This window comes from Falco biarmicus, chromosome 4 (assembly GCF_023638135.1).
Source record: "Falco biarmicus isolate bFalBia1 chromosome 4, bFalBia1.pri, whole genome shotgun sequence".
Taxonomy (NCBI): Eukaryota; Metazoa; Chordata; class Aves; order Falconiformes; family Falconidae; genus Falco; species Falco biarmicus.
The window spans coordinates 108,895,466-108,915,473 of NC_079291.1; the positions used below are offsets into that span (position 1 = coordinate 108,895,466).

General features: G+C 41.0%; 1 protein-coding gene across 1 annotated transcript in view; it reads left to right on the forward strand.

The window, feature by feature from the left end:
* Positions 1–452: 452 nt before the first annotated feature.
* Positions 453–20,008, forward strand: part of NUP210 (nucleoporin 210) — a 69,420-nt gene continuing 49,864 nt past the window's right edge. The window contains exons 1-5 of the mRNA XM_056336161.1: positions 453–669; positions 11,171–11,307; positions 12,099–12,230; positions 16,186–16,282; positions 18,882–19,032. Coding sequence (XP_056192136.1) covers positions 512–669; positions 11,171–11,307; positions 12,099–12,230; positions 16,186–16,282; positions 18,882–19,032 — 675 coding nt within the window. The 5' untranslated portion in view covers positions 453–511. The remainder of the gene's footprint in view (positions 670–11,170; positions 11,308–12,098; positions 12,231–16,185; positions 16,283–18,881; positions 19,033–20,008) is intronic.

Here is a 20,008-nt window from a genome sequence, read left to right on the forward strand (position 1 = left end):
AATGACTTGAGGCCAGCTGTTGAGGAGGCTCTGGTCGGTGATAAGCACCATCTAGGCCGAAACCCTCAAGTTTATCCCTACAGCTGGCGACAGCCACATCGCGTGAAGAAAACCCACCTCCCTGCCCCATTCTTCAAGCCGTTTCCAACATGATGTGCCCCGATAGGAGCCTTTTAGAACTGCTAAAACCTCCGGTGGTTTGACTTGGTGGACGTCCCCTTGGCCTCAACCGCTGCGGGGAGCGCCCGTAGCGGGCGCCGCTAAAAATGACCTCAGCGATGGCGCGGCCCCGGGGAGCGGAGGGGGCGAGGGGAGGGGGCGGGCCTGCCCCGTTCGGCGGGAAAGGACGGTTGTGCGCCCCGGGCGGAGGGACGTCAGCGGCGGGGCAGGCCCGCCCCCTCCCCTCGCCCCCTCCGCCCCCCGGGGCGCCCTGCCCCGCCGCTGACGTCCCTCCGCCCGGGGCGCACAACCGTCCTTTCCCGCCCCCACCGGCGGCGGCTTGTAGCAGAGCATGGCTACCCCCGCGCCTCAGGCGCTGCCTCTCTTTCTCCTCCTCTCCCTCCACCTCACCGCCTCCTCCAAGCTCAACACCCCCAAGGTGCTGCTCCCATTCACCCGCGGCACCCGCGTCAACTTCACGCTAGAGGCCAGCGAGGGTTGCTACCGATGGTGAGTGTAGGTGCCGCTGCTCTTTGTCCGCCGCTTCTTTCCCTCCGTCGCCGCCGCCCGGATGCACCTGCGGCGTTTCCTCAGCCTGCGGCGGGAAAACGCGGCCGGTGGGGCCTGAGCGCTCCTCGCCTGGAGCCGTTCCCCTGAGGGAGCCAGCAGCACCAGGCCTCCCCTCACCGTTTCCCCTCGCTTCGGGCGGCTTTTAGCGTGGCCCAGCAGCGTGGGGGCAGAAATGGAGATAATCCCTGAGGGGAGAGGCTGGGTTTTACAAACCTTCGCTGTTTGTTTTTGGTTTGGGGTTTGTTTGTTTGTTTGTTTGTTTGTTTTTTCTTCTGCAGTGGGAGTTAAACCCACAGGAGAGGGGCGCAGTGTGGAGGCTGGGGCTGATGAGGCCCTGAGGGGAAGGTCCCTGCTGTGGGGGAGCTTCGCGCCATGGCTGGGTGCCCTGCGTGCGCCTCACACCACACGTGCACCCACCCCACATACCCCATGCATGCCCACCCTGCTTCTCCATGTACCCCACTGTCATGGTTTAACCATGCCCACCCTGCCTCCACACACCGCCCGATGTGCTCTCTCTGCTGCCTGTGTACCCACAGCACCACCCCACACATGCTTGCCCTGCAGCCCCACGTGTGTGGGGACAGCACCCAGGGCTCGTACTTTATGCTGCTGGTGTAAAAATACCCCTTCCTTTGCCGTGGGCAGTAACAAAGGTCTGATGGCTTTGAGTTCAGGGTATGGATGTAAAGGAGTCATAGTACGTTGCTATGTTGAGAGCTTCTCGATGCTACTTTAGGCATAGGCAACACCTTGAGCACATCACCTGGGGACAAGGAAGTCAAGTTGTAAAAGATCAAAGCTTTCCCAGTTTTCTTTAGGAGGCCTTGGTGCTGAGGGAATGGGATACACTCAAGGGACTTGTGGCTGAGAGGCCTGCCATGCCTTGCACAAGGGGGAGGTGTGCGGGTTGGGCTCATGGCAGGCAGGTCTGGGTTGTGTTGAGCACCAGGAGGTAAAGGCAAATAGCATGATCTGTGCAGGTTTAGCAGCTGCATCGCAGTCATGTTAAATGTTACCGACTCCTTGTCCTTCCTTTAGCATACCTGAATTGTAATTTGGATCAGTAATGAGCAGGACATACCCACCTGAAAAAAAGTGGCAGTCAAGGTATATGTGGAATGATACTTTTATGTGTGAGATGCATGTGCATAGCAGTTTTCAGTTATTATTTTGTGGCTGACAGTTACTGGAATACATCTTGTAGGGCTGTGTTTTCACAGTATATCAGTTTATTTACCTGCTGGTCCTACACTTCTCATCCATGGGCTTGTTCCAGCCTTTGATCTGTGAGAATTTATACGTTTGAGCATGTTTTCACATTTGAGCACATTACACACAAGAGCAGTAATAACAGTTTCTTCAAGAGTTGACGGAAACAGGCTCCTAGATGAGCTGCTTGTGCTCGTGTAATTTAATTTTTATATGGACCGTTTTAGTGAAAATCTCACAAGTATGTTTTTTTCTTTTTCCTCAGTAATCTTTAAAGACAACGGAATCTTTAAAAGGATTTGGTTTATGTGGTAAAGTACATCATATGAACTTAAAACCCAAACTCATCAAAGCACTAGCAAAATCTGGGAGGTGTAGACTGTCTTTCCTAATTTCCAGCTACTTGGTGATGCTGGGGTGCTATCCAGCTGTCAGAAATATGTAGACCTTTGCAAATCTCACTGAAATCTACAGATGTAAAGATATGAGATTGTCCTCTAGGAAGTATCAGATTTGGTCTACATACCTACCTCTAATGAGAGTGATTTGTAGCCACTGCAGAGCGTGTTATGTTGCCAGCAGCAGGTTGTATCCCTAATGCAGAAAGACTCTAACATGCTTTTCCATCCACTCTCTCTGCCTACTCTTCAGAGATTAGTTTTGGTTGAGAATTAAGGAAACTATGCCGGCTTAATACAGAGTGTGTCATCATTTTCTGTACTGGGGTTGTAAATGTGTATTTATTCACTTCTGCTTTGCAGGGACTGGCAGGATGTGGGTGGTAAAGCTCAACGTGTGCTTACAAAACCATCAGGAGGAAGCAGTAGCTGTGTGTGTGACTGAGCAGGAGCAGTAATGCTCCTGGTGCTCAGAGCATGTTTGCTAGATTGCATCTGCAGCAGTCTTACCCTCTACATCCTTGACCTCGCAGGCCTTGAACTGCAGAGGATTAGAAAGAAGGGTATTTTGGAGGGGCAGGCAACTCCACTGCTACTTGCTGACAAGTTTCCTGTACTTTCCTGCTAGAGCTGTCAGTAATAGCTATTACTGGTGGGAAACGGTTAAAGTGAAGTGCTAAATGGTAATGACTTAAGAAGTAGTGGCTGTGCCTTACCCAGGATTTGTAAAATGACGGTGGATTTGCATGCACAAAAGCAAGGATTTGGAATGGAAATTACAAGTTTCAGGCCCTTTGTGTTGAGAAGGGGACTGAGGTTATGTAATATGGGAGATTGCAAGGTTAGGGGTAGCATATAAATGCTGTTCTTGTCTTAAAAGCAGCATCTGTCTTCAAAAGACATCCTTTGAGTATTTGAAGGACTGCATTAGTCATCTCAAACTTTCAGAATTCATAACCTGAGTGTCCAATTTCATGAAAAATAAGTCTATGACATGTTGTGACCTTATTTCTTTCCAGTTTCCCTTTGGGGCTTCAAGTTTACCTCTGAAAGGTATTTCAAAGGTATATTTTCAAAGCAGTTGTTGTAGTGTCTGAGAATTCCAGTGATTCCGAGGGAAAAGGTCAAGTTTTATCATCACCAGAGCAGATTGAGAGCAATGATAAAGTTACACACATAGCTTTAAATTATTTTCAGATTTTCAAGATGCTTGTGCCGTCTGGAGTTTGGGTTGCCTTTATGTTAAAATTATTTTTTGGTAAAAGCTTTTTTTTCAAAGCATACGGTGTTCCCATCTGTAAATACTGTACGTGGTACTATCTTTAGGGATAAAACACAGTCTGAGCAGATATTTTTAGCATTTAAATTACATCTGTATTTATCTTGTAATTACATTAATCCAGTAATGACACCTAGAAGAATGAAAGCATTTAGGAGCAGAATTGCCTCCTTGAAATCAGCCTTACCAAAATAACATTTTGGGAGGGAAACACACAACCCCCCCCAACATTTTCCCCAAGGTATGCAGCATGGCATAGGGTATTTATGGCAGAAATTATCTGTCCTCGATAAATATGCTTACATGTCTGTGATATCATTTCATATCTTTTAGAATTGAGATACATGGTGAGAACTGGTAGAAAGTTTCAGCTTCAGGAGTTAACTTTGAGAAATGCAACTGATTGAATTTGAACCATTGACCATTGAAGTCAGAAGTTTTGCTATGGCAAGGTTATAGGAAACTGTCCAAAGGTGATAATGGCCCTGTATAATGTTGTTTGCTGCAAATACAACAAATGAGATTTTATTGCCACCTTAAATAACAGCATTTGTGTGCTACTGAAGCCCTCACGGAGGTCACAGGAAGCTAACTGCCATTGGGAGAGGAGCAGGTGCCAGGGAGCTGGAGTGAGAGATCCAGCAGCTGAGTAGTGTTTGAGCTGTGTCATGCACAGGTGCTTCCAGAGAAACCAAAGCCTATATACAGCGCTGCTGTTGCAGTAGTTAGCAGGTAGAGCTGATTTTCTAGCTCCTTATCTTGTCATGTTTCTAATACTGGGTTGTAAATTGATCTTATCACTCCAGGGGATGTATGTGGTGGTTTATGTGTTTTAAAAATGTGTATTGAATAAGAGTGTTGCTGTTCGAGGTCTGTTACTTTGCTACAAGACTGACAGTCTCAACGGATAATCCAGGGGTTTAGTTGTTGTGGATTATGTTTTACTACGGGTCTAAAAAAACCCTGTCTTTGACTTTCACGGAAAAGTATTTTGTGTGAGATACTGACTGTTAATTTCCATATTACAAAATGACATCTTAAATAATGATTGTTATCTCCTGCTAGTCTTACCCCTTCTTTAGCTCTCACTTGTGCTGCATTTCCTACTTCTTAAGGCCATTACAGCAGGCAACAAAATGTTCTCCCTCTCTCTGGGAGGTGTCTACGCTGCTGTCTGGCAGGTAGGCAGGCTGCAGTGCAGTGTGTGCTTTTCCAGCTTGGCTTCAAGCTCTTGTAGATAGCCAAATGAGCTTAGAATTGGGTTGAGATATCCTTGCTGGTAAAGTGAAATGGACTGTGTTGCTGTGGGTCAGGCCAGTGTTACATGTTGGCTCAAAACCAGAGTAGGTAGCATGGGTCTGCAGCATAGATGTTCTGCCAGAGTTGAAGAGGCAGAAGAAATCATGTTTTTTCTCTTACCCAGTGTGTCAGCCTGTAGTGCAGGTTTACTGCTGAAAAAATGTTTTTTGAATCTGAGCATAACCTGCCTGGGAAGGAGGATAGAAGGAGTAGGGGCTGTTGTTACTTCTGGGGCAGCTTTAATTGCTCAACACCCATGAAATGTTTTAAGACTTTTGCTGGGTTTGTGTGTGTGTCTCACCATAGTAATGGAAGCCTTAAGGGTGTCTACATGTAAGAAGGTTTACAATGGGTAATTTGAAATAGTGCAATATGTGACATTGTATTTTGGAAGTAATCTGCAATATTTTAGTTTTAGTTTTCTAACTTGCAGTAAGGCTAAGCTAATTTCAGACAACTTGTGTGGATAAACCTTTATTGCATTGTCTTAGTTGGAAGATGACTGTCACTAGTGTGGCACGCCATTTTCCTTCATGCAGCTAGAAAAGGTGCAAAAATAAGCACTTAGAATAAAATCTTTTTGTCTACCAGTTGATTTCACAAAATATCCACATTACAATTCGGGCATCTGGGTTGGATTTCGAGAACAATCATCACTGGCTTAACTCTGCTTCCTTTCAAGTTAATGGGCATGCCGGCTGGTCACCATTATAAAAACCCATGAGTGCAAGCCTTATCCTTCACTCTGTGTGTGATGTTTCCATTTGCTTCTAAAGCAGGACTGGATGGAGGATTTTTTTGCTGCTTTCTGTTTTCCCAGTACAATAAGAAACATCCTAGGAGAGGATTGAGTGAACAATAAAGAGATAATCTGCCACTGTGTTGTTAAAAATCCTTAAGAGTTGAGGGAACTTTGCCAGGCTCCCTCTGTGTTTTCTTCAGAATGGGATCAGTTCCCATATCCTTGGTTCTCTGGGAACCTATTTTTTATCATACAACTACAGTTGCCTGGATGCTGTTCTGGCTCTTGAGACTCTTCGTTTTTGTATGTCAACAGTGTTAGTCCCAAGAGTGACTAGAAGTGAGGTGCCTAATGTATTGGTCAATCCAATCTTGCCAAACTCTTTAAAAACATCACTGTCCCGTTTCCCTCTGGCTACATGCCTGATACAAATTCTAAAAGATTAGATCAACTGGCAGTTGTGGTGCATCTCCACATCTGAAGAGATGACAAAACAATATAAAACGCTGAAGCAATAAGAATCAACAGAATATTGCTGAGTGAGGGAAAGAGTAATGTTTTAACCAGCTGATTTAAGTATAATGGAAGTATTCAAGTATTCACATGTGATATTAGAGAACAGTCAATTAAAAAAGTGCAGGCATAGGTTTGTGTAGATCTGTAGGTACAATATCGGCACATGGTTCTGTGTGTGCGTGAAAACAGACAAAAATGGAAATTGGAAAGAAGACTGGTGGTCTTTATTGCAAGTGTCGTTAATTCCTCAGTAAGTAGGATTTTATTCTGAGGAAAATAAATATTGGGGCATTTATTTGCTTTTTTCCCCTTCATCTCGCTCTTCTTTCTAGTGCTTCCTCCCCACCTTGCTTTTTCTTCTAGACCCTGGTATGCGATCAAGAGCTAGTGCCAGAAATGCTTTCCATTGCTTGCTTCTCAGGATCTAATTTTGATCTCTGACAAGACTAACTCTCACTGTTGCATGCTGACGTGCTGCTGAAGATCTGCTGTAATTGGAAGATGATATAATTTGCAGTCTTTGATGCCATTTAAAGCAAAATTTTCTTGTTCATCTAGAACACAATAGTGATCCCCGTGTGTGTTACAGCAGAGTACTGCCACTATACTTGCTATACAGCCTGTTTGATTAATGCCTTATCCTTTCTGTACTTGACTCTGAATAGGAGTTAGCTGTAAATAGAAAGTGCTTTTGATACCGCTGGATGATATTGAGGGGGCACAAATATTTCATATGTTGTGTAAAAAACAGTAGTCATACAGATTCTTTATTAATATAAATCGATAGTAAACCAAGCCTCTGAAAGGCCCTACTTTACCTGCCCAGTTCAGGTAACTGCCTAAAATAGCAGACATCCTTTTGGTAATAAAACTAAAAATGTTTTTTTAGAAAAAAAGAAAAAGTAAGAAATTCAGTTGATAATCTGTATCGTATTTTAAACTACCATTAGAGGCCAAATAGTATCAAGTCTCAGGTTCCCTACTCCAGTGACAGCAAAGAGTTCACTGGCATTCAGCCATAAAAGCTTAAAAGTTCCTTTGTAATTGTGGAGTGTATGTAAGTTTACAGCTAAAATTCAATGCAAACTTAAGTTTATCTTTGTGCTTTCCTTTTTCTATCCTGAAAAATATCCTGTAATTAGGTTTAGTTTAACAACACTGCTATTAGTACAAACTGTAGTGGTTATGTATTGCAATACATAGCCGTATATTTAAACAACAAATACAAAACACTGTGAAACCCCTGTTGTGTTGTAAACATAATTAAATTCAGACTATAAGAATGCAAATTAATATATAACATTTGAATGACAGAGAATATTAAGCAATGTAAAGAACTAAATAATAAAATTAAAAGTCACTTCCATACGTATAATGCTTATTTAAAAAAAGCCACCATGCATATTATGTTGGATCCACATAGTTAGCTTAAAATGCCTACCAGCCAAGTGCAGAAAAAGCCTTACTGGTTGTGAATACTAACGTCGTTTAAAGAAACTTGCAGAATGTTGGATAACTTTCATGGTTGCCTAAGTACAGAGTAACAGGAAAATAACAAATTGTTTGCTCTTAAATTAATCTCTCTATATGGGGAAGTTAAATGTACTACTAATATAGAAAAGAAATTGTACTATTTTAGAAACACTGTAAACCCTAGTATTAAAAAAAATCCTTGTATTTGTGTACTTAGGTTACGTATCTAGAATATAATGAACAATTTTTGGGCTTAAGCTTCTAATTGATGTTTAAATTGTCTATTGTGTGCTGCCATGGGTTGTTTTTTCCCTTGAGCAGATAAAATACTTTGAAACTGCAGAGTTAGCAGTTGATCGGCTTGTTTCAAAATCCTCTGAAACTAGTCTTTGTGTAGGCAAAATATTTTTGGGAGCACACCAATATTATGAATTAAAAATTCTTGAAATTAATTAATTTCTCCCAAGACAAAAATACCATACTGCATAGTAGTGTCCAATGAACCTCTACGCCGCTATTACCACGCACAATTAAAAGTGTTCTGACGGGTGTTGTGCCCTTGGACTGCAAGCTTTTGGGGCCTCATTATTTGGACAGTGTAGTGTGATAAAATCCAGACCCATATGTAGGGGAACTAGAGAGCTAACACGTGTGTTTTTGTTTCATGTGAGGTTTCTGTAAGAAATGCAGTTTGCTGTCTTACCGATTGCTTCGAACCAAAGGGATCTTGGTGTCTTGTGCAACTGGATTTTGTCTTCAGAATTGTGCTTTTCACTGCTTAAGGTTGAAAACACAACTTGCAGTTTTATTCCTGTGACTACAACTGGATTGGTCCATGTTCACCTGGACTGCAACTCTTAACTCTAAGATAATTGAACTTACTGTGATGTGTTATTTTTTTTTAAATGGATACGATTTAGTTAACAAGTGTGGTTTGACTGGCTGGGTGGCAGGTACCCACCAAAGCCACTCTGTCACTCCCCTCCCTCATGAGTTGGGAGAGAAAATATGACGAAAAGCTTGGAGGTCAAGATAAGGACAGGGAGATCACTCAGCAATTACCATCATGGGCAAAACAGACTTGACTCGGGGAAATTAGTTTTAATTTATTACCATTCAAATCAGAGTAGGATAATGACAACTAAAAGTCAAGACTTAAAAAGACCTTCCCGCCATCCCTCCCTCCCTCCCAGGCTCAACTTCACTCCTGATTTCTCTACCTCCTCACACTCTTCCCCCACTCCAGTGTGGTGTCCATCTCACAGGAGACAATTCGCCATGAACTTCTCCAATGCGAGTCCTTCCCATGGGCTGCAGTCCTTCACATATTGCTCCAGTGTGGGTCCCTTCCATGGGCTGCGGTCCTTCCGGAACGGACTGTTCCAGTGTGGGTTTCCCACGGGGTCAAAAGTTCTACCAGCAAAGCTGTTTCAGTGTAGGCTCTTCTGTCCATGGGTCCATACATCCTACCAGCAAATCTGCTTCAACATGGGCTTCCCATGGGTCACAGCCTCCTTTGGGCATCCTCCTGCTCCAGCATGGGGGGGTCCTGGGGCTGCAGGTGCATATCTGCTCTGTCATGGACTTTTGTGGGCCAAGGGGGACAGCCTACCTCACCATGGGCTTCACCACAGGCTGCAGGGAAATCTCTGCTCCAGTGCCTGGAGCACCTTCTCTCCCTCCTTCTGCACTGACCTTGGTGTCTGCAGGGTTGTTGCTCTCACATATTTTCACTCCTCTCTTCTGCTGCAATTGTTGCACAGATTTTTTTCCCCTCTTTTTAAATATGTTATCCCGGAGGGATACTGTCACGGATTGGCTTGGCCTTGGCTATTGGCAGGTCCATCTTGGAGCCAGCTGGCATTAGCTTTGTTAGATATGGGGGAAGCTTCTAGCAGCTTCTCACAGAAGCCATCTCTGTAGCCCTTCCTGCTCCCAAAACCTTGCCATGCAAACCCACTACAACAAGAAATTTTGTTTTTCAGTGTTCTGGATTGGTTGGTGCTATCAGTAATAAAAGTGTGTAAAACTTGTGTCTGGGGAGAAGGGCATGTATGATACTGCCGTATGAAAGTCTCCTTTGGCTCGTTGCAGAGTTAAAAGATTTTTTCCTATAGATCACAGGTGGGCATTTTCAGACATCCTCCAGAAGAAAAGTCTAAATCAATCCAGCTTCACCAACTTTACCAGGTGGGGATCTAGTGCCCGGTTTAGATTGCATTTACTGGATAATGCAATGTTTTCATCAGAACTGCTGTCATCATCTGGGAGAAGCAATTCCTGAACAGCGTTGTCATCAGTGCTTTCTTTCATTGTTTTAAGCCTTCAAAGGACCCTTGTGAAAGAGCTCTGACTCAGGACTTCTGAACAAACAGCTATGGCTGTTTCAGACATTTAATTCATTAGAGGCTTAAGCAGGGTGCTGGGCTCTGAGCTGGGGGCCAGGCAGGGTGCCAGTAACTCCTGAAGGTGTAGCAGGAGCAAGGAATTCTGTGGAGAAGCTATGACGCAGTTCTCCCAAACGGTTCTCCAAAATGGTTAGTTAGCAGCTCATCCTAGTTCCAGAGTGGTGACGCTCTTTAACTGTGTGCAAGAGGTATGGCCTGCTTGAATACTGCAATCGCTTTGAGCAGTCTACATTCAGGCCTCGCCATCTCTACCATCATTGCTACCATCTCTAATTTCAAGAGGCATGTTTTTGAATAACTTTTAAACACTTCCATCCCACCTCTCATTCATCTTGATGCTTTTGGCACAGAGGAAGTAGGAACCGGGCTGCACATCCATGTTGAGGAGGAGCTTCCCACAAGCTCATTCCTGAAGCACGTGTCTTTAGAAAAGCTGTACAAGTCGGAGCAGGAAGTAACAGATGCATCAATTTTAGATCAGAATTCCATGTAAGCTTATGTTTCAACAAAGGTGATTATACAACTTCGCATGGTTTACAGTGGTATGTACTTCAGCTAAACAGACTGACTATATTTTTATTCATATTTCCTGATTAAAAAATGTTGTTTCTTAGATGTTCAGAGTCTCTGCCATAGCAAACATACATAACTGTGATGTGTTGGCATCAGGGAGAACATGCGGTTTTTTTAGAGCTTTGATTCAAACATTTTTAGAATGCAAGTGGTGAACAGGCCTTCAGTTAAAATTATTCTACATTTTGCCTCAATATTCTGTATGTGTTTTTGCTTGTCCACACCTCTAAGCTAATGCTTGGGCCAGAGGCTTTGTTAACTTCGTTAAGTAGCAGGGTATAGCTCTGAATCGCATTCAACGGTGAGCATGCCACAATAGAGAGAATGCTGTGTTTGTCTGCCTGGGCTCTGGTGGGCTTCTGGCTGTGCTTTCCTCCTCCTTCAGCCCTCGCTTGCTTTTGCTGAAGTCCTGAAGGAGCTGTTGCCATCCTGACAGTGTAGCCTGTCTCATGTGAATGATGTTTGTAGCTTTTAAACCAGACCTTTGATTCCTTTCTAGCAGTAACTTAAATCCTGCTAACACAACCAAATAATATTGTAGGTCCTCCACCAGGCCAGAGGTTGCAAGCATAGATCTGGCAGATCAGGATGAGCGCCAGTGTTCACAGAAGGCTGTTGTCCAGGCACAGTCCTCACAGCCCACACGTCTGACAAGTATCATCTTTGCTGAAGATATAAGTAAGTTTTAATTTTTGTAAGCATACCACTGCTTTTTTATGGGGATCCTGGCATCCTTCAGAAACAAAGCAGAGATGTATAAGTGCACAAAATAAGACATTTCTGTTCATATGCATAGTAATTTTAGACTTTCCATGGATATGGTTTCAAAGTTCCGTTTGCTAAACACCTCAAATAAGTATTAATGATGTTAACAGGAAAACAGGTAATTCCTTGAGGAAAAAAAAGGTGGGTGGAGTGGCTGAAAATAATTTTCAGTACCTACTTTTTATATAATGCAAATTCAGATGTTTTGCATTTTAAAAGCTGGAAATTGCCTTTTTGTCTGTCATACAGTGTGCCAGGTTAGTTTTTATAATGGCAGATAGGCAAAAACAGATGGCCAATTAAATGTCTTACAGTCACTAAATGAAGAAGTATATAGGGGTTTATCATCTGTGGGTAAAAGTCATGAAGTTCTCTAGGACATGGACCACATCTGGCAGTTGCACTGTAGAAACTCTTACTCTGTACTCAGAGAAAACATCTGTAATTATTAGTGTAGGTGGAGATCACAGGTTTTTTAAAGATTTGTTCTAAAGTTCAGTGGGCAAGGGAACTGCTTTTCCTGCTTGCTTAGCCACAATCACCATTTGACCAAGAGTTTATCAGTCAAGGTCATGACCCAGTTTCAGTTCCTTCAGTGTCTTGTGCCTTTGGCTACATTTGAGGTGCATTTTGTCTTGGTGGTGCTCTTGATAAGCACGTGCAGTGTTGCTGGTTTCATGTGGTCTTTCTGATGTCTCTTCAAGTGACTGGACAAGTGCTTCGTTGTGATGCTATAGTTGATATAATTCATGATATCCAAATTGTGTCCACAACAAGAGAACTCTATCTTGAAGATTCACCACTGGAGCTAAAAATTCAGGCTTTGGATTCTGAAGGTAAGAGATTTACTAGTAAGAGATAAAATATATGTTGAAATTCCAATTGTCTGACGTGCACAGGTTTTACTTGCAACACAATTGAATGTTAGAAGCCAAACTCAGTAATTTAAAGGGAGCTCTCTGGATAATACATTCAGTAGCTTATTTTTTTAAAGTGTAAAATAAAATCTACATATTGCCTGAATAGGAAGATTAAACACTGATTGCCAACAACTTTTGCTTGCCTTTTTTCCCTTCCCGCCCCCCCCCCCCCCCCCCCAAGAAAGCTAGTGCTAGCGGTATTTATAAAAATCAGAATTTTTTTTAAAAAAAGGTATCAGTTCTTAACAATTCTGCCTCCAGATTAGGAGTAGAAATGTAATGGAAGAAGTCCCAGAACTTGTCCTGTTGAAGTGTTCCATCGGGATTTAACTAGGCTGAGCAAGGCTGCACAGGGATGTGAAGTAAATCTGTTCAGTTTTGGGGGTTTTTCTTCTTTTTTTTCTTTTGAGGTAGTCTAATAAATTTTGCAAAAGAACATTTTATCTGAGTCCATTTAAGTGTCCAACAGTATCTTTAAAGATTATGTTGAAGACCAAACCACCTATTGCTTGGATTAATATTCCTTAATTATTACGCTCACTTTTGGGAGGTATCATTTAGGATCATAAAAGTCAGTACACTTGGCTGAATGCATCATTATTTAATAGGAGCAGAAAACTTCTGCTTTTCCTACTGTTTGTAGCATCAGAAAAACAGCTATGATGCTGGTAAGAATTTAGTTTAGTTTCAACAATCTATTTTTATGCATGCATCAACACTCACACAAACCAAGTGATTTTTAGGACAACTGCTGGGCTGAAAGGAAATTATATGTAAAGCAGCTAGAAAAGGTTGAATTTTTTGTTTTGGGTGATTGAGCTCATCCTACATTTAATTTTTTTGTAAGTCATGAATACCATGTTACGATGTTAATAATGAAAAATAATTTTGTTTTCTTATACTGTGTGTAATACTGGATTCTTGGCTTGGCGTTTCTGCAAACTTTCAAGTATGCTCAATAAGACAAATCTGTGCTTGTAGCCACCCAGGTTAGAGTCTGAACAGGAGCAATGGTTCCAAACTCACAAAGAATGTTTAATCTGCATGATTGAAGATTAGGAAGTTTAGTCCTATGGCTTCTAGTCAACACATTGTTTAAGTTTAGAAGATCAGGATACACTCAAAAGCTTTGAAAATCAGTTCTTTTTGACCCAAATGACATTGACATTCTTGGGAGACCTTTGGACATATTAGACTCTCAGTGGTTTTTCTTGGAACACTCTAAAAAATAAATTCAAGAGCAGTGGCACGTTTATTGAGGGATATAACTGTTCAGGAAAAGTCAGAGAATTGAATAAAGGACTCTTGAACACTTTTTATTTAATATTCAGAAGGTGAGAAAATCAATATAAAATAGTTATCCAGTTCAATGACTGTTGGGAAAAATCTGCTTAATTTTGCTGAAAACTTGCACAAGGAACGGGTGTCAAGCCTGTTAGTGCAGCCTGTGTGAGAGGGGGAGTAGATGCTTTGTATCAATAATTGTACGTATACAATGCTGTAGTGACAGAGCTTTTTCCCTGGTATGTATAGTTGTTAAGTAGGCTCTAGGGATATACCAAGTGCAATTTGCTTTGGGCAGATGGTGATTATTGTATTTTATATTGCCAGATTATTGCACTTGGTGTGGGTCAGACCATTCATTAATGTTGATGATTCTAATCCTGTGTAGAGGAGTAGAATCCTACTATGGATTATACAGGGTATATCTTCAGGAATAGTTTCTTTCCTTATTCTATTCCACATATATATATTTTTTATATAATTTCTATTTTTTAATCAGTTACGTAATTGTGGATTTCTTTTTGTACGTGTTTTTAATAAGCTACTTCAAATATAAACTCAATTCCCAAATACTGCTTTTCAAAGATCATTAATGAAAGTTAGGAAGATTATCATGGACATATTTGGCCAAATAAAGTATAGAATGTAGAGGGGGGAAAAAGTCACATATTGTTTTCTTTTATCTGTTGAACTTAGCTCAAGTTATTTTATTATGACTTCCCTGGAGGTGAGTTAAGTAAGAGAAAGGCTTAAAGATATGAGCTTGCATTTCTTTGGCTGTGAGTGTGCAAGGAACGCTGGCTTCCTGCTGCAGCAATGGAGCACAGCGCATCAAGACATCTCTCTTTGTTTACTGGGATTTACTCCAGCCTTGCCAGTGAGAGAGACACATTTCTGCTGAAGCATCACAGAGGAGGAGCAGCTCTGGGCGAGGTTATGGTTGTGGAGTGGGAACGCAAGTCACTGCCTGTGTTGACATCTGAGGAGCCTGGGAGGGTAATGTTACAGCTGGCCGAAGGGCAGCTGGTCTGCAGCTCCTGTTACAGCTGTGTGATCCTTCAGGGAAGGATAAAGACATACTATGGTTCATCACAAGTGCTGTATTACCTGTCTGCCTCCTTGGGTGCTGCTGCTGCTGGGTTTAACGTGGAGACAGCCACTGCCCACCATGCTGCAGAGATATCTGATCCTGGCTTGAACGAGTGAGACCCTTCGTTGTCTGGGGAATGCCCATGATAGTTTCTTTGATAACCTGACTTTGTCTTTGTAATGAGGGACCCCGACAGGAGCCAGGACACCCAGGCCCGGCGGTCTTTCAGAAGCTGTAAGGGACAGTTTCAAGCTTTTGCTACCAATTGGCTGCAGCACTGTCTCTGTCCAGGCATAGCTTCTTCATAGTGCTGCCATGGGCGTTTCTCCACTGACCTTGTTATTTTCAGTTGCAGCAAAACAAAAGGGTGCAATACAGCTTTGCAAAGCCAAACCATGCATCATTAAAGAAAGTCAGACTTGAATGCATGTTAATTAATCCATTCTGAATCAATTTTAATTATATTGCCTTGTGTGTTTAGAGTTTTGTGTTTAAAATCCTATTTATCTGGGATTTGGAGCTATATGCAGTAATTTGTATAGAAATGGGAGCAACAACATAGGCTGTGTGTTGTGTTACCTTGTCTTAAAATATTTTTGTGGTTTAAAAAGTCATAAACCTTTAAGCATAAGAATCTGATGATAAATCTGCTTTGATTCTTACTTTATTAATATAGATATAAATGTCAAGGAAATAACACAAATGAAAAAATCTTTTAAAATATAGTAAATACTGGGATTCCAGTTCAGTGTTTATTTGCAACTTCTGCAATTCAGAGCAAGACTCATCTTGAAGGTTGTAAGATCTTTCATATTAGCAGCTCATTACACTTAAATACGATAATGATAAATCTTTGTTTTCAGTCTGTTTATTCCTTTCTGTTCCTTTTTGTTCCTTTTTTACCATTTGCAATTTCTCATGTTCTGGTGGTTCACAGTTTCTGGAAAGAAGGTGCTCAGTTTGAGTTCTTTGAGTGAAAACTTGTTCCTGTTATGGATAAATCATGGTTGTGCTCAAAACCAAAACAGTATTTGTGGGAAGTGCAGTTCATCTGTGCTGCGAACTGAGATCCACGTGTTTCAAAATGAAAGATTGTTTAGCTGCTTGAGGGGGGAGGTTTATGTATGTCCTGCTAATATCCAAGAAATGGTAAGGGTTTTGTGGTCAAAGGGGAAAGGAGGTGGTGGGTGCGAAGGATGTCTTGAGGACTGACAAGTGGATGATAGGTGCAGGTGCCACCACCTATCTCATGGGCTTTGTGAAAACCATAAAGTGGAATATGGTGTTGCAAAATGTGAACAGAAAAGCCACTTAACAGAAACATCTTAAACTTGCAGAAGTCAGTAAAGCAAGGTAGATTGTGATTTTTAACTAAATACAGATATTGCTTCTTTTGGGGGTAAGATACAGAAATTTTCTAGGGGGAAAAAAGTCATTGTTCCAGGAAGACTGTATGCTTTTTGGTTATTTTTGTTTTAATTTGATTTTGATTTGTAGGAAACACTTTCAGCACATTGGCAGGGTTAGTCTTTGACTGGACAATAGTAGAAGACACAGAGGCTGATGGCTTCTCAGATTCCCACAGTGCATTACGGTATGTTAATTTAATTTTTTCTTGAAATTATCATGTTTGAGTAACTATTTCCCCATGTCTAGCTGTTGCGAGCTGATGCCTGAAATAATGCTTATGGCTTAGTTGTTTCAGGATGTTTTTTTTAAGTGCCTGCTCAACAGCCTGGGGACTCATATCCCTGTTTAATTTAACAATTTATAGCGTTAATGAGCAGCCCAGGTAGCCCTAATGCAACAACTAGAAATAAATAGATGCAATTGGTGATCTTCCTGAAACATCTTGTGCAAAGGAAAGATTTATCAATAAGATTGTTATCTTAGGATTTTGGCAGACAGGCTTATTTTTAGATATTTTTTCTGAAGGAAGAAAGTCCTCTTCTATTTCAGAAAGGAGCTCTCTGAACTTGAAGAGTTTCAGGTTTCAGTCAACACTTAGTACTGGTATTGAAATAGCTTTCAAAGTAGTTAATATTTAAATTGGAACTGACCAAGTGGCTGCTTGTGAGCTAGCTACAGCTCATAAAGCCAGGTGACATAATTAAATGAAAGGCATTCAATGAAGGTATTCAATATATTGTCTTTCAGACAGAGCAATGAATGGAAAGCACTTGCTTAATAAATAAGTCATGATTCTCGGTTCATCATTTGTACTGACTCAATAAGTTAACTGGAATTTTTGTGGAACCTTCTGTCCCAAGATCTTGAATGCTTTTCAACTCGCTAATGAGAGAAGTGTTTTTTAGCATTTCTGTACAATAAGGAAGTTCTTCCTGCATTTAATGGAGATGAAGTTCTTGCCCAAAAGTCAGAAAGTTCACCTATGGCAAGGATAGGAATAGAATCCAGACCCTATGATTATATTTTTTTTAATGTTTTTTTCCTCCTGTGTTTGTCGCTGACCATCTTTGGCCTCTGTTATGGTAGTGGTGTGTTTCTGTTTGTTTGGATTTTTTTATTAAGCATATGTACGGTGTAGTTTTACAGCGATGACTTAGTAGTTCTGTTCTTCAGTGACTTCAAACAGAAATTTGGGGTTCCATCCTTATTAAAATAACCAGAATTGAAAGCTGCTTAGTAGTAAGGGATATTTTTCAAATTGAACTCCAAGAATTTTACCTCTGCACTGATACCAGCTGGTGTTAACACAGCGGGGCCCTGTTATTTGTGGTATTATGCTAGTATTTATGTGGTAAATCTTGACTTTGCTTGACATGAATGTAGGTAGAAAAAAATGCCTCCCTGATATACATGAATTTAACCAGACACCTGAAACTGTTTTTTGTCACACAGCAGTCTACAGACACTTCTTGAATACATCTTTAGTCAGAAATTTCCTAATGTATAGTAAGCTTATGAGATGAAATAGATTCAAACTCCTGCACCAGAGACTTCACTTACTTCAGAAAACAGGTTCCAGCAAAATATAGGGAAATTGTGGGACATAAAATAATGTAGAAAACTATACTTTCCTTTAAAGAACCTGGCTTTATTCATAGGATGATTCTATGACTGGCATGTGGGGAAACCAGTTCTCTTAGAGAGAAGAATGGTTAACAGTTAACTTCAGTCCTCAAACCTATGTTCCAAATACCTTAGAAATGGGGTAGGGGTAGCAAATAGGACTTTTTTTCTGCTGGGTAAACACAAACTCCAATTATGCAGCCTTAGAGAAACAAACACACAGCATTACCCAAGGGAAAGCCTGTTAAGCCCATAATACACTTGAAGCTGCAGGTACGAGTATATGGCCCCTATCTATAATGACAGCCAGGCAGTGTGCTAATTGTTCAGTGCATTTTACAATCCAAGTCCTAGTCCATAGTCCTTTTTGTTTCAGTGTATTTGCTAGAGATGTGGTTTTAACCAAACTAATATTGATATATGCTGTACTGTTAGCACAGCTATGGTAACATAAAAATGTTCTAATCATGTTACAGCTTTGCAAAATAAACAATGAACTGTCATAAATGTTAATATTTATAACTGTTCTCAATATGGCTATACTGATTGTGCTGTGGAAGTGCACATAAAGCCAAACAGATCATGTGCATATGGAAGCTGGCAAACTTCAGAAGATGATCCTCTTTCAATTTCTGTCCTGTCATTTACACATTCATGGCAAATTCCTTTCCTCTGTCATCACATCAAACTGAAATCTCTTAAGCGTTATTACAAGTACTCTGGTTGTACATTTTTTTTCATAGTAATTTATTAAATGAATCCTAACTTCTTCCTGTAGGTCACAGTTACGTTTTGGTTTAAGCTGTTGCTTTTATGAACATAAGCTTTGGGTCTTTCACATCAGTTGTTCTACAATAACATAGAGAGTTTTTGCAGTCTACGCCTATTGTAAAAACTGGAGAGATCATTGTAGACAACATGTGCAGTCTTCTGATATCTCTTGAAAGCCCACAAACAAGCTTCAAACAAACTTCTATCAGTCACAGAAGTTAGCTGCAGATATCTTGAAGAATGAGTAAAATTTGGATATCTGGTCCCAAGCAGACATCTTAAATTTGCTTAAAAACGGAAATAGCTGGGAATAGATGCTGGTGGTGTTTCTTGTGAGTTTACAAAGATTAGTTAACAATTTTCTGTTCACTTTTTGGTTTACCTTTCAGTATACTCAAGTTCTTAGAATCCACTTACATTCCACCTTCCTATATATTGGAGATGGAAAAAGTTGGTAAGCAAGGAGATACCATTTTGGTGTCTGGAATGAAAACAGGGAGTTCTAAATTGAAAGCAAGAATACAGGAAAGTGTCTATAAGGTAAGAAACTTGCATTCTTTTTCTTTTCTTTCTCCGCCCCCCCAAGTTATGTAGTCTTTTAGTCCAGTGTTACAGGAGTACTGTAAGCTTGCCCTGCTGTAGTCACGTTGTGGATATCAGTGCTGCATCTCTGTCCTACTGGATCAACTCTGTAGTCCATATCACAAAAGATTACAGTGCTGCTCTTGATCGCCCTGAAAGGTTTGGAGTTTGGTGCAGTTACCTAGTGCAGGACAGAGCATGTGCCAGGCATCATTCTTAGACTGAACTGTGACAAAAGGCCCTGAGGAATACACTTCAAATACTTCTGTACAGTTTTATTATTCCTGGTAGTCATTCATATTATATATATAAAACCTAGAATCATGCTGCATAGGGCATTGGCCTCTTACCTCTTTTTAAAAATAACCAACTAGAACACTTTAGGTCCTTTTTTCAATAAATAAATAAATAGAACAAGGATTACTATATTGGATATACCTTTATTTCCTGTTGTGCTTGAAATGGGTGTCTTAGGGATACTTGGTATGTAATTCTACCTCATTGGATGCTCCTCTCCAAGCAAGGGCTTTGGGATCAGAATGTCAGTGCTACAAGGGTGTTAAACTGCAGCACTGGCAGTGTTTTTAGCTGTTAAGTAAATCTATGCTGTTTCTTTGTAACTTGCAGTGACTGAGTTTTTCCTTCAACTCTAGTAACAGAGTTGTTTTTTCTTTTAATAGAATTTGCAAACACCTGAGAGTTCTTACAGGTTGTCCCTTGCAGGAATACGTGCAGTTGTGCTAGTATCAATTTAATGCTGCACCTTAAAAAAAAAATCCTTCTATAAAATAGTGGAGTTTTTCTGAAGTTCATCTCATATCTGCAGTCTGTTTTTGCAGATTTGTGTTGCTACATGTTGTACGTAATGTTTTTGTTTAAAGCAGAATTGCCTTGGACTATCAAACGCATACTTGTAAAAAGTGTTCTATGAAAA